Consider the following 14,877-nt stretch of genomic DNA (forward strand, 5'->3'; position numbering starts at 1 on the left):
AGAAAATCTATTATAAAAACAATCTATAAATCTAAGATTTTGAACCTCATGATTTTCACAATAAACATAATGCAGAAAATTAAATAAGCAATACATACATGGTTCCATAAGAGCAACTTTAAGAGAAGCAAGATAAATTCCTTGAACAATATAAACCTGAATTTGGCTTGTGTTGGGTGTTGTGAGAGCAGATACCAACAACCTATGGATAGATAACCTTCTGATAAAACCCTACCCATTAAGAGGTATATTAGAATTTTCACTCCTTATCCTAATCCTGATAGGCTTAGGCTTTATTCATATATCTTATAAGTTAAGGAATACCATAGCTCACAGACTTTATTATCACACTTTATTAGTCAACCGGTAATTTCATATTTGGCCTCAAATATCTACACCTGAAATTTCTTTATTCGATAAACTAATAGTAATTAATTGAAGCCCATATTTCTTACATTATCCCACTTGGGCGAACACTGATTACATAGCATAGATTTAGAATGATCTGGATTCAGATTAGATATCTTTAGTAGCCAATGAAACCAAATATGAATAATTCCTTATCAAGATCATGTCAAACACGATCACCAATATTGAACCATAGAGATTTATGCACATTTAGTTGGACACAACCTCCAAGATCACAAATACTAGAACCAATGTTTACATGAATCCCCAACAAAAATATGGAATTCATGTGAAAATATTATCCTTATGTGATTTCTTATCACACTTTATTGGGCAACCGGTAATTTCATATTTGGCCTCAAATATCTAAACCCGAAATTTCTTTATTCAATAAAATAATAGTAATTAATTGAAGCCTATATTTCTTACATTCTCCCACTAGGACGAACATTGACTACATAGCATAGATTTAGAATGATCTGGATTCAGATTAGATATCTTTAGTAGCCAATGAAACCAAATATAAATAATTCCTTATGAAGATCATGTCAAACACGATTACCAATATTGAACCATAGAGATTTATGCACATTTAGCTGGACACAACCTCCAAAATCACAAATACTAGAACCAATGTTTACACGAATCCCCAAGAAAAATATGGAATTCATCTGAAAATATTATCCTTATGTGATTTCCTGCAATATTTTCACATATGGTCCTTTCCTTATGGTTTTTACAAACCTTCTTATGCTTCAAACCTGAAGCCCTTATATCTTTAATGAAGAAGATAAACCTTATGGTTTTTCACAAAAGCTTATTTCTTTATTGTCTTTAATTACCTTATGACAAAATACCAAATAATTCTGCTAAAATAATCCAATATACTGAATATAGCTGTAGTCTACTAATTGTTATACTAATTAGGGAAAATTTTAGCTAAAGAACTCAAACTATATCCCATGTCTCTATTTAGGACATGAATTTTATTGTTTTTTGTGTCAATTAAGGATCCAGTTTTTTTTTTTTCCAGTTTTTATCTCAAATTTGGCCCGACATTGGACCCATCAAACCTCCACCAAATTCAGATAACTTATACTTGGTTTAAATCTATGCATCTCATCTTTAAAACCAAATAAAGATCACTCAAATCAGATATCTACAACTCTAGATAATCGGCCCCTAAGTAAAGTACCTGAAACTGTCCAATCGGACTTTTGGGAAAATATCTGGAAAATTGGACAGTTTTGGGTACCCAAGTTTTGAGCCGATAATCTGGAGTTATAGAGGTTCGATTTGGGTGATATTTATATGGTTGTAAAAAGGAGATGCATATCTTTAAACCCAGTATAATTTTTCTGAATTTGGTGGAGGTTTAATGGGTCCAACGTTGGACAAAAGTTGAGATAAAAACTGAAAAAAAAATAAGGTCCTTAATTGACACAAAATAAAAATTTCAGTCTTCAGTTGACACAAAGTAAAATTCATGTCCTGAATAGAAACATGTGGTCTAGTTAGAGTCATTTAGCTACAATTTTCCCTACTAATTATTAGTGGAAAAAAGCCTAATAATTTTTTAAATATCTTTGTGCAATCCACAGGCCCTCCTCGAATCACATGCAATCAAAGACCCACCCCCTCAGGCCCTCCACGATATCAATTCTTTTTTTCCTTTTTGAATTGAATCTCTTTAGTGTTGGTTGTCTTAGATTTTTAAATATGCTTTCTACAGATATGCAATCTTCATCCATGATTTTTAAATAAACGAATCCATTAATAAGAGAAGTGTTAGTTCTGGGTGTGCTAGTAATAGTGATGCACATGATGATTACAAATTCTTCATTATTGTGCTGCAAAGTCCACTTTGTTGTGCTGCAAAGTCCACTTTGTTGTGCTGCATCGCTATTTTTATATATCTTTAACTTTTTTATTCTTACTTTCATATGCCGACCAAATTAGCATTCTTTATTCCTAATTTTTGTCTTTGTATAGATACACAAACCAGATTAGTAATCTTTGCTATCTTCTTTGGACAACCCCACAAGATGTAAACTTGAACAAGTATGATGGCTTGCAAAACCTAGCAGGCAACTCATTTTGGTATTGCTGTGCGGAAAAACAGCTGTGAAGTAAAATAGTTGTGAAGTAAATTCAGCTGTAAAGTAAAGTAGTTGAGTGTTTGGTAAACTATCTTTTCAAAAGTTTTATAGTGCAAAAAACAGTATCAAAGTGTTTGGTAAATGTTAATGTAAAAGTGTTGTGGTTGTGTATAATTATTAAAATGGACATGATTTTAAAAGTGTACTTATTTGTTTGGTAAAAATAAATGTTTTTTTTACTTATATTTGAAATTTTTGGCTACAAATTTGTATTAGCTTTAATTTTTTCTAAGAATAACATTATTGAATAAGTAGGGAAAATTTTAGCAAAATGACTATAACTATACCTCTATTTTTAGTTGAGGATCCCGTTTTTACTTTGCTTCAATTGAGGACTATTATTTTTCAAGTGTTTCAATCAAGGATATTCCATCAACTTTGTCAAATTTTTCATTAAAAACTGGTTACGTGACTCGCACGTGACCAATTTGCAGGGCATTTATGTCTTTTTTTATGCATTTAAAAATAATTATAAAAAACAAAAATAAAATAATTATAAATATGAAAAAAAAGGTGGGAATTGATACCCAGCCACACCAACCTCACCCCCCAGCCACCACCGACCCACCCTCACTCCCCAGCCACCACTGTCGACTCATCCTCCACCACCGGTGACTCCCCCTCCACCGGCGACTCCCCCCTCCACTGGCCATCCCTCTTCCCTATTAGCCCAGCCCCGCTCTTTTCCTCTCCCTCTCAGACTCACTTTCTCTCTCAACTCTCTCTGCCTCCATCTCCCACCACCTCCCACCACCTGCAACCTGCCGACTCCCTGCAACTTGAGAGTAAGAATCATCTCCCTCCATCTCCCACCATCATCACCCCTGCAACAGGCCGACCCGGCCCTCCCCCTTCCCCCAACCAGCCTCGCCCCTCCCCCTACCACCTAGCCCGACCCTCTCTCATCTCTCTTTGCCCCTCTCCTTTCTCTCTCCCTGCCCTTCCACTTCCCCTTCCCCCAACCCATCCCCGTCATGCCCCCCCACCCAACCCCGGCCATGTCGCACCCAACCCTGACCCCGCCCCATCCCTATGTCGCTTTTTTCTCTCTGTCTCTCTCGCTTTCTCTCTCTCCGATTTGGACGGGGCCGGGCTAGGTTGTGGGGGAGGGGAGGGGCGGGGCTGGGTGGGGGAAGGGGGAGGGTCGGGTCGGCATGTTGCAGGGGGTGGCGGTGATGGGAGATGGTGGGAGATTTTTTTTTTTTTTTTTTTTTTACTTTCTAAAATTCATTATTTTTATTTTTTCTTAGTTTTTTAGGAGATATTACTTTTTTTTCCTTATAAATTGGTCACGTGACCCTCATGTGATCAATTTTAACATAATTTTTAACGAAAGTGACAAAATATCCTTGATTGAAACACTTGAAAAATAATAGTCCTTAATTGAATCAAAGTGAAAACGAGATCCTCAACTGAATAGAGGTATAGTAATAGTCCTTTTGCTAAAATTTTCCCAAAGAAGTATGCCTATTATTTTTTTTGGTATATTATAATTTTAATCATATACATAAAATATCATAATTAATTATCAAAATATAAAATATAACTAACAATCTACATATTTTTTAATTTAAAATAAACAAATAAAAATTATAGACATTTAAATAGTTATATGAAAAATATAATCAACCATCACATGCATTACATACCAAAATGACTAATATGACAAAACGTAAAATAAAATACGGATAGGAGATGTAATTGTCAAAAATCAATGAGGGTATTCTGGGTAAAATAAAATATTAATTGTTGCTATGATTCACTGCAGTTTTCAAAAGCAAGCAGTGCATTTTTACTTCTTTGTCAAGCCCTGGTTTGTTGGCTTTATATTATATTTTAATTCTAAGATTTTATTCTATACCCTAGAAAGGTATGAGGTTAACCCGTATCCTATACCCTCAAAAAAACAAAAAAAATAATGACATATTTCTTTGACAAGGCAATGATCAAAGGACTTCATTTAGACAAAATAAGGGCTTTATTTGGAAAGAAAAAAAAAGTCATAAGGTTTTTTTTCAAATAAGAAATGTTAGAAGGACTAAACTATAATTTTCCTTTGATTAATTCCAACATGGTATCCTCAAGCCCATCTGACCGCTTCTTCATAAGCTCATATATTTGTTTCTTGTAACTGCGGAAGCATAAATCCATGAATTTGTCATTCCAATTGCCATCAAACATTACGAAGGAAAAGACGTTCAGAGTCTCCAAGGAAGAAAGAAAAAAACTCCATTTCAAAGGAGTCACATATATACAGCTGCTAATCAAATAACTGCAAATAAATTTTTTATTTACTTTTCCTTCATTGAAGTTATTAAATGCTAAGCAATAAGTGAATACTGGTCATAGCAAAGTAATTCAATATAACGCATTAAATAAGCAATACATACATGGTTCCATAAGAGCAACTTTAAGAGAAGCAAGATAAATTCCTTGAACAATATAAACTTGAATTTGGCTTGTGTTGGGTGTTGTGAGAGCAGATACCAACAACCTATGGATAGATAACCTTCCGATAAAACCCTACCCATTAAGAGGTATATTAGAATTTTCACTCCTTATCCTAATCCTGATAGGCTTAGGCTTTATTCATATATCTTATAAGTTAAGGAATACGATAGCTCACAGACATTATTATCACACTTTATTAGTCAATTAACCGGTAATTTCATATTTGGCCTCAAATATCTAAACCTGAAATTTCTTTATTCGATAAACTAATAGTAATTAATTGAAGCCCATATTTCTTACATTATCCCACTTGGGCGAACACTGATTACATAGCATAGATTTAGAATGATCTGGATTCATATTAGATATCTTTAGTAGCCAATGAAACCAAATATGAATAATTCCTTATCAAGATCATGTCAAACACGATCACCGATATTGAACCATAGAGATTTATGCACATTCAGTTGAACACAACCTCCAAGATCACATATACTAGAACCAATGTTTACATGAATCCCAAACAAAAATATGGAATTCATGTGAAAATATTATCGTTATGTGATTTCTTATCACACTTTATTGGGCAACCGGTAATTTCATATTTGGCCTCAAATATCTAAACCCGAAATTTCTTTATTCAATAAAATAATAGTAATTAATTGAAGCCTATATTTCTTACATTCTCCCACTAGGACGAACATTGATTACATAGCATAGATTTAGAATGATTCTGGATTCAGATTAGATATCTTTAGTAGCCAATGAAACCAAATATAAATAATTCCTTATGAAGATCATGTCAAACACGATTACCAATATTGAACCATAGAGATTTATGCACATTTAGCTGGACACAACCTCCAAAATCACAAATACTAGAACCAATGTTTACAGGAATCCCCAATAAAAATATGGAATTCATCTAAAAATATTATCCTTATGTCATTTCCTGCAATATTTTCACATATGGTCCTTTCCTTATGGTTTTTACAAACCTTTTTTATGGTTTTTACAAACCTTCTTATGCTTCAAACCTGATGCCCTTATATCTTTAATGAGGAAGATAAACCTTATGGTTTTTCACAAAACCTTATTTCTTTATTGATTTTAATTACCTTATGACAAAATACCAAATAATTCCGCTAAAATAATCCAATATACTGAATATAGCTGTAGTCTACAAATTGTTATACTAATTAGGGAAAATTTTAGCTAAAGAACTCAAACTATATCTCATGTCTCTATTTAGGACATGAATTTTACTGTTTTTTGTGTCAATTAAGGATCCAGTTTTTTTTTTTTGCCAGTTTTTATCTCAAATTTGGCCCGACCTTGGACCCATCAAACCTCCACCAAATTCAGATAACGTATACTTGGTTTAAATCTATGCATCTCCTCTTTAAAACCAAATAAAGATCACTCAAATCATATATCTACAACTCTAGATAATCGGCCCCTAAGTAAAGTACCTGAAACTGTCCAATCGGACTTTTGGGAAAATATCTGGAAAATTGGACAGTTTCGGGTACCCAAGTTTTGGGCCGATAATCTAGAGTTATAGAGGTCCGATTTGGGTGATATTTATATGGTTTTAAAAAGGAGATGCATATCTTTAAACCCAGTATAATTTTTCAGAATTTGGTGGAGGTTTAATGGGTCCAACGTTGGACCAAAATTGAGATAAAAACTGAAAAAAATAAGGTCCTTAATTGACACAAAATAAAAATTTCAGTCTTCAGTTGACACAAAGTAAAATTCATGTCCTGAATAGAGACATGTGGTCTAGTTAGAGTCATTTAGCTACAATTTTCCCTACTAATTATTAGTGGAAAAAAGCCTAATAATTTTGAAATATCTTTGTGCAATCCTCGGGCCCTCCTCGAATCACATGCAATCAAAGACCCACCCCCTCAGGCCCTCCACGATCTCAATTCTTTTTTTCCTTTTTGAATTGAATCTCTTTAGTTGTAGTTGTCTTAGATTTTTTAAATATGCTTTGTACAGATATGCAATCTTCATCCATGATTTTTAAATAAACGAATCCATTAATAAGAGAAGTGTTAGTTCTGGGTGTGCTAGTAATAGTGATGCACATGATGATTACAAATTCTTCATTATTGTGCTGCAAAGTCCACTTTGTTGTGCTGCATCGCTATTTTTATATATCTTTAACTTTTTTATTCTTACTTTCATATGCCGACCAAATTAGCTTTCTTTATTCCTAATTTTTGTCTTTGTATAGATACACAAACCAGATTAGTAATCCTTGCTATCTTCTTTGGACAACCCCACAAGATGTAAACTTGAACAAGTATGATGGCTTGCAAAACCTAGCAAGCAACTCATTTTGGTATTGCTGTGCGGAAAAATAGCTGTGAAGAAAACAGTTGTGAAGTAAATTCAGTTGTAAAGTAAAGTAGTTGAGTGTTTGGTAAACTATCTTTTCAAAAGTTTTATAGTGCAAAAAACAGTATCAAAGTGTTTGGTAAATGTTAATGTAAAAGTGTTGTGGTTGTGTATAATTATTAAAATGGGCATGATTTTAAAAGTATACTTATTTGTTTGGTAAAAATAAATGTTTTTTTTACTTATTTTTGAAATTTTTGGCTACAAATTTGTATTAGCTTTAATTTTTTCTAAGAATAACATTATTGAATAAGCAGGGAAAACTTTAGCAAAATAATTATAACTATACCTCTATTTTTAGTTGAGGATCCCGTTTTTACTTTGCTTCAATTGAGGACTATTATTTTTCAAGTGTTTCAATCAAGAATATTCCATCAACTTTGTCAAATTTTTCATTAAAAACTGGTTACGTGACTCGCACGTGACCAATTTGCAGGGGCATTTATGTCTTTTTTTGTGCATTTAAAAATGATTATAAAAAACAAAAATAAAATAATTATAAAATATGAAAAAAAAAAAAGGTGGGAATTGAAACCCAGCCACACCAACCTCAGCCCCCAGCCACCACCGACCCACCCTCACTCCCCAGCCACCACTGTCGACTCATCCTCCACCACCGGTGACTCCCCCTTCACCGGCGACTCCCCCTTCCACTGGCCATCCCTCTTCCCTATTAGCCCAGCCCCGCTCTTTTCCTCTCCCTCTCAGACTCAATTTCTCTCTCAACTCTCTCTGCCTCCATCTCCCACCACCTCCCACCACCTGCAACCTACTAACTCCCTGCAACTTGAGAGTAAGAAACATCTCCCTCCATCTCCCATCATCGCCACCCCCTGCAACAGGCCGACCCGGCCCTCCCCCTTCCCCCACCCAGCCTCCCCCTTCCCCCCACCACCTAGCCCGACCCACTTTCATCTCTCTTTGCCCCTCACCTTTCTCTCTCCCTACCCTTCCCCTTCCCCTTCCCCTAACCCATCCCCGTCACGCCCTTCCACCAAACCCCGGCCCCGTCGCACCCAACCCTGACCCCGCCCCATCCCATCCCTATGTCGCTTTTTTCTCTCTGTCTCTCTCGCTTTCTCTCTCTCCGATTTGGACGAGGAGGGGATGGGCGGGGCTGGGTGGGGGAAGGGGGAGGGTCGGGTCGGCACGTTGCAAGGGGTGGCGGTGATGGGAGATGGAGGGAGATTTTTTTTTTTTTTTACTTTTTAAAATTCATTATTTTTATTTTTTCATAGTTTTTTAGGAGATATTACTTTTTTTTCCTTATAAATTGGTCACGTGACCCTCATGTGATCAATTTTAACATAATTTTTAACGAAAGTGATAGAATATCCTTGATTGAAACACTTGAAAAATAATAGTCCTTAATTGAATCAAAGTGAAAACGAGATCCTCAACTAAAAATAGAGGTATAGTAATAGTCCTTTTGCTAAAATTTTCCCAAATAAGTATGCCTATTATTTTTTTAGGTATATTATAATTTTAATCATATAAATAAAATATCATAATTAATGATCACAATATAAAATATAACTAACAATTGACATATTTTTTAATTTAAAATAAACAAATAAAAATTATAGACATTTAAATAGTTATATGAAAAATATAATCAACCATCACATGCATTACTTACCAAAATGACTAATATGACAAAACGTAAAATAAAATACCGATAGGAGATGTGATTATCAAAAATCAATGAGGGTATTCTGGGTAAAATAAAATATTAATTGTTGCTATGATTCACTGCAGTTTTCAAAAGCAGGCAGTGCATTTTTACTTCTTTGTCAAACCCTGGTTTGTTGGCTTTATATTAGATTTTAACTCTGATATTTTATTCTATACCCTAGAAAGGTATGAGGTTAACCCGTATCCTATACCCTCAAAAAATAAAAAAATAATGACATATTTCTTTGACAAGGCAATGATCAAAGAACTTTATTTAGACAAAATAAGGGCTATATTTGGAAAGGAAAAAAAAAAGTCATAAGGTTTTTTTTCAAATAAGAAATGTTAGAAGGACTAAACTGTAATTTTCCTTTGATTAATTCCAACATGGTATCCTCAGGCCCCGCTTTTTCATAAGCTCATATATTTGCTTCTTGTAACTGCGGAAGCATAAATCCATGAATTTTTCATTCCAATTGCCATGTAACATTACGAAGGAAAAGACGTTCAGGGTCTCCAAGGAAGAAAGAAAAAAACTCCATTTCAAAGGAGTCACATATATACAGCTGTTAATCAAATAACTGAAAATAAATTTTTTATTTACTTTTCCTTCATTGAAATTAGGCATAAATTCAATTTAGACACATAACTATATATGTCATTTCAACGGGGTCCATGAACTTTAAAATATTTCAAATATACACCCAATTTATTATCTAAATTGAAAAATGAACTTCCGTCCATCGATTTGTTGAGAGATCAGTTAAATTTCAGTTTGGCTTTTGCTGACGGAGATTAATTGGCGACGTGGTGCCAACTCAACATACGTTTCCTACCAAATGAGTGACACATGTCCACCTGACACGAGCCCACACACCCATCACATCTTTCCCGCTCGTCGAACGCTCTTCTGACCATTTAGTCTCCCAAAAACATCACGTTTTTCCCCAAATTCAAATATAAATCCCTCACCTGTGTTTGACGAGTGAGAAAAGTGATGAGTTTGTGGGCCCGTGTCAGGGGTTGGATGGACAGGTGTCACTGTGTCGCTCATTTGGCGGGAAAAGTTTGCTGAGATGGCGCCACATCGCCAAGTAATCTCGGTCAGCAAAAGCCAAACTAGCATTTAACTGATATCTCAACGAATCAATGGACGAAAGTTCATTTTTCAATTTAGATAGTAGATCGGATGTATATTTGAAATATTTTAAAGTTCATGGACCCCGTTGAAATAATATATATAGTTATGTGTCTAAATTAAATTTATGCCTTGAAATTATTAAATGCTAAGCAATAAGTGAATACTGGTCATAGCAAAGTAATTCAATATAACGCAGTGGCAATTCGTTTGTTGGTCAGCATTGAAAGGCCAACAGATCACAGGCACACCACCACATATAACTTCTGTCATAGAGTTCCAACCACAATGTGTCAAAAATGCACCAACAGCAGGATGGCCTAGGACCTTCTCCTGAGCACACCAGCTCACTAGCAATCCTCTATCCTTAGAACGGTTGTAATTGAACTCTGTGTGGACAAAAGTGATATGGAAGCCTCTCGAATGCAAGAGCTTGGCAAATCTTGTAATTTAACATGGCCTTGTGCTGGCCACGGGACCAGAACAGCATGAGGTTTTGTAGTTCTCCTTTCCATTTTGGGGATCCAAGCTCTTGTTTAATCCCTGCCTAATGTGTGGCATCTATATCTATATGTATCCCATTTTATTTCAAGTGAATTTGAATGCTGCTCACGGAGATACTACATGAAAGATTTCTTTCTAATTTTATCTAACTATCAACAGGGAGTATAATTTTTTTTATTTTTTATTTTTTGAGTATAGGGGAGAGGGAGTACTATTTTTTAAAAAATAATACAGAATAGACCTATTCCCCTATTAGAGCCTCTACTATAAATAAATGCACTGCACTGATGAGTGATCACACACCAGAACCTCCTGTGGCTTTCCCCCACCAAAACCAATGGACAGTACTCTGGTAGTTTTAGCCTTAGCATGGCTAGCAGCAATGGTCTTTATCTCAAAGAAAATTCGTGAACGAAATCCCAAAAGAAGAATTCCACCTGGTCCAAAACCATGGCCTATTGTTGGAAATTTACACCAGCTCGGTACCCTCCCACATATATCTCTTCACTTTTTAGTCAAAAAGTATGGAGAAATTATGCAGGTAAAATATGGTTCCGGCACAGTTGTGGTTGCTTCATCGCCCAAAATGGCAGAAGAATTCCTAAAGACACATGATCATGTGTTTGCCTCTAGGCCTCCTCTGGCTTCTGGCAAATACACTGGTTACAATTACCAAGACATGACATGGGCGCCTTATGGACCACACTGGCGAAAAGCGCGCAAAGTCTACCTAACAGAGCTATTCACTCCCAAAAGGCTTGATTCCTTCGAATATATTCGTGTTGAAGAAAGACATAGATTCCTTTCTGGACTTTACTCTCAGACAGGAAATCCAGTGGTGCTCAAAAACCTTATCAGGCGTTATACTCTCTCCAGCATAAGCAGGGTGGTATTAAGCGACAAGTACTTCAGTGACCATAAAACTGACACTAATTCACTTGTGTCAATAAGTGAGTTTCATGAGATGATAGATGAGTGGATGGTGCTTAATGGTGTACTCAATATTGGCGACTGGATACCGTGGCTGCGTATCTTTGACCTGCAGGGATATGTTAAGCGAATGAAGGCTTTGAATGACAAGTTCGAAGCTTTTCACAACTATGTGCTTGCTGATCACAAGGCCAAGAAGGAATTAGCAGGCAAGAATTTTGTTCCTAAAGACATGGTAGATGTGTTGCTGCAGTTCTCTGAGGAGGATACTGATCCTGAGGCTAAGCTCACCATGGAAGCTGTCAAGGCGTTACTCCATGTCAGGATTATATTCTATCTTCTTCTTAATTTCAATGCAGTAGTGTATTAAGGATTTTAAGAAGCAATTTTTCTTTTGTTTTTTCATGTCAAAACCAACCTTTGAAAACAGGGGAGGTCTGTTTACAAACTTAAGTTTAGTTGTCTGTCTAAATCAGATTTATTCATTTCTAAAACTGCATTTTTTTTATTTATTGGATTAATTAGAGATACCTCCATTGAGACCCATTTTTATAGTATCCCATTTTTTCAGTAAAATTAGATATACACCTATTTTTAAATTTGCCACGTAAAATTATCTAATTTCTGCATAAAATTCATTTAGTGATTTTTTCTTTTACCCTTTGAGTTGAAAAAAAGTAAATTTTAATGTTGTCAATTAATGTCTTATTTCAAGGTATTATCATTTCTTATTTTGGTAATTAATTGATGTTTGACTACTGGATCTACTCTAAAATGAAATATATCTAAAAGACCCTATCCAGTATATTCATTTATACTATTCATTAGGCTCGCTTGTGTTTAATGGTATCAATTAAATTCTAATTAATTATTTGTTGCTGTCCTAAATTATATTGTATTAGGACCTAATGCCTGGTGGCACAGACACGTCTGGTGTCACAATGGAATGGGCATTTCATGAACTTCTTAGGCACCCCCGAGTCCTTACAAAGTTAAGGGAAGAGCTTGACAGAGTAATTGGTAGAGAAAGATGGGTGCAAGAAAATGATTTCCCCCAAATGCCTTACTTAGAGGCTATTATTAAGGAGACATTTAGGTTACATCCACTCGCACCGTTGCTGGCACCACATTTCGCACTTGAGGATTGCAATGTAGCAGGTTATGACATAGCTAAAGGAACAACTGTCCTGATAAATACATGGAGCATAGGGAGGCACTCTGACCACTGGGATGATCCTTATGAATTCAACCCAGAAAGGTTTTTGCAGGGCAGGGAAATTGGTATGACGGGACAGGATTTCACCCTGTTGCCATTTGGCTCTGGCCGAAGAAAGTGCCCTGGCTACAACCTCGGACTTAAGATTGTTCGATCAACAGTTGCCAATGTGTTCCATGGTTTCAATTGGAAATTTCCTGAGGGTATGAAACCTGAAGATATATGCATGGTGGAACGCTATGGTCTGACTACGTGTCCTCAAGTCCCCGTTACCGTTATCCCGGAACCTCGACTTCCAATCCACCTCTATAAGTGATTGTATTTCCTTTGTTTCGGTCGTCCTGTGTTTCTGTCTGTGGCTTAGAACTTATTATTGTCATGGACTGTACTAATTATGAATAAAATAATAAGTCTTGGAATAAAAAGATTGTACTTTCGACGACCATTGTGGCATTAGATTTTGACTCTCTTCCAGTGGGATTTTCTTATTAATAAGTCCTTAGTATGTAATCGATCTTTGCTTGCAGACCAACCAGAGTACAACATGCAGCATGTTTGGTAATGGTTTTTGGAAATCAAAACAACCTTTATACCAGTTCACTTTAGCTCCTTTAATTTGGTTCTCACCAGTTCGATCTCATAACAGGGTTAACATGGCCTTGTGCTGGCCACGGGACCAGAACAGCATGAGGTTTTGTGGTACTCCTTTCCATTTTGGGGTCCAAGCTCTTGTTTAATCCCTGCCGAATGTGCGGCATCTATATATATATATATATATATATATATATATATATATACACACACATGTATCCCATTTCATTTCAAGTGAATTTCAACAATTATTTCTCATTTCATCTGCATTTGAACTTCATTTCCATTTCATTTCTAATTTTCTATTTCTGCTATCCAAACAGGTCAATTTGAAGATGGCCACATCAAAGTTTTTTTTTTTTGGGAGATTTCTATTTTTGTCCTTTAGTTTTATAATATACTGACTAAAGTCTTATAGCTTTTAAAATTGTAATTAAAGTCTAATAATATTATAATCATTTCATGTTACATAATATTTGTGCATTAGTTCCTATTTTTTTCACACATACTTGGTGCTGAGTGCTCGGCGGCCATTTTCGAGTGTTCGGCAATACATTTTAACTTATTCCTCAAGTTTTGATTAGCTTAAAATCTCAGAGTTAAAACTTAATATACAATCTCCACAAACCTTATTTTATACCTTAGAAAGGTATGAGGTGAATCCGTAACCTATACCCTCAAAAAAATATAAAAAATAACATATTTATTTGACAAAACATTGGTTAAAGGACCTTATTTAAAAAAAACAAGGACTTTATTTAGAAAATAAAAAACCATAAGGTTTTTTTCAAATAAGAAATATTACAATGATTAAACTCTAATTTTCCTTCTATTTTTGTTTTTTTGTTTTCCTCTAACTACAACTTAAAAAATAAAAGAGTTTGTAAAATTTGATCCCTTAATCTTAAGTTATAAAAACGACATCAGTAGCATTAGATTAGGTCATATAGATTTGAATGCTGCTCATGGAGATACTACCACTACAAGAAAAACATATTTGGATGACGAAACTTTGGGTAACGAACCTATATTCGTCGCCCAAAGTAATTTTGGGCGACGAAATGGAAAATTTGTCACTTAATGTCATACAGATTTGGGCGACGAATACCATGTTCCTCACCTAAAGTTACTTTGGGCGACAACATAATTTCGTCGCCAAAACTCACGCGCCAAAATATTAATTGACAAATACATTGCGCGAGAATATGCATGTTTGTCGCCCAAAGTTACTTTGAGCGAGGAACATACAAATTCCTCGCCCAAAGCAATTTTGGGCGACGAACATGTTCCTCGCCCAAAGAGACTTTGGGCGACAAAATATATTCGTCGCCCCAAATGACTTTGGGCGAGGAATTTGTATGTTCCTCGCCCAAAGTCTCATTCCCTTTTTTTTTTTT

The 14,877-nt window shown here is 35.4% G+C and overlaps 1 protein-coding gene across 1 annotated transcript; it reads left to right on the plus strand.

Annotated features, from left to right (window-relative positions):
* The first annotated feature begins 11,029 nt into the window (after positions 1-11,029).
* On the plus strand, positions 11,030-13,321 carry LOC147291879 (flavonoid 3'-monooxygenase-like). The gene is made up of 2 exons (XM_086237484.1): positions 11,030-11,992; positions 12,576-13,321. Exons 1-2 carry the CDS (start codon positions 11,081-11,083, stop codon positions 13,203-13,205), a joined length of 1,542 nt encoding a protein of 513 aa, XP_086093610.1. The 5' UTR covers positions 11,030-11,080; the 3' UTR covers positions 13,206-13,321.
* Positions 13,322-14,877: the final 1,556 nt, after the last annotated feature.

Source organism: Dryas octopetala, chromosome 3, assembly GCF_963921425.1.
Source record: "Dryas octopetala chromosome 3, drDryOcto1.1, whole genome shotgun sequence".
Classification (NCBI taxonomy): Eukaryota; Viridiplantae; Streptophyta; class Magnoliopsida; order Rosales; family Rosaceae; genus Dryas; species Dryas octopetala.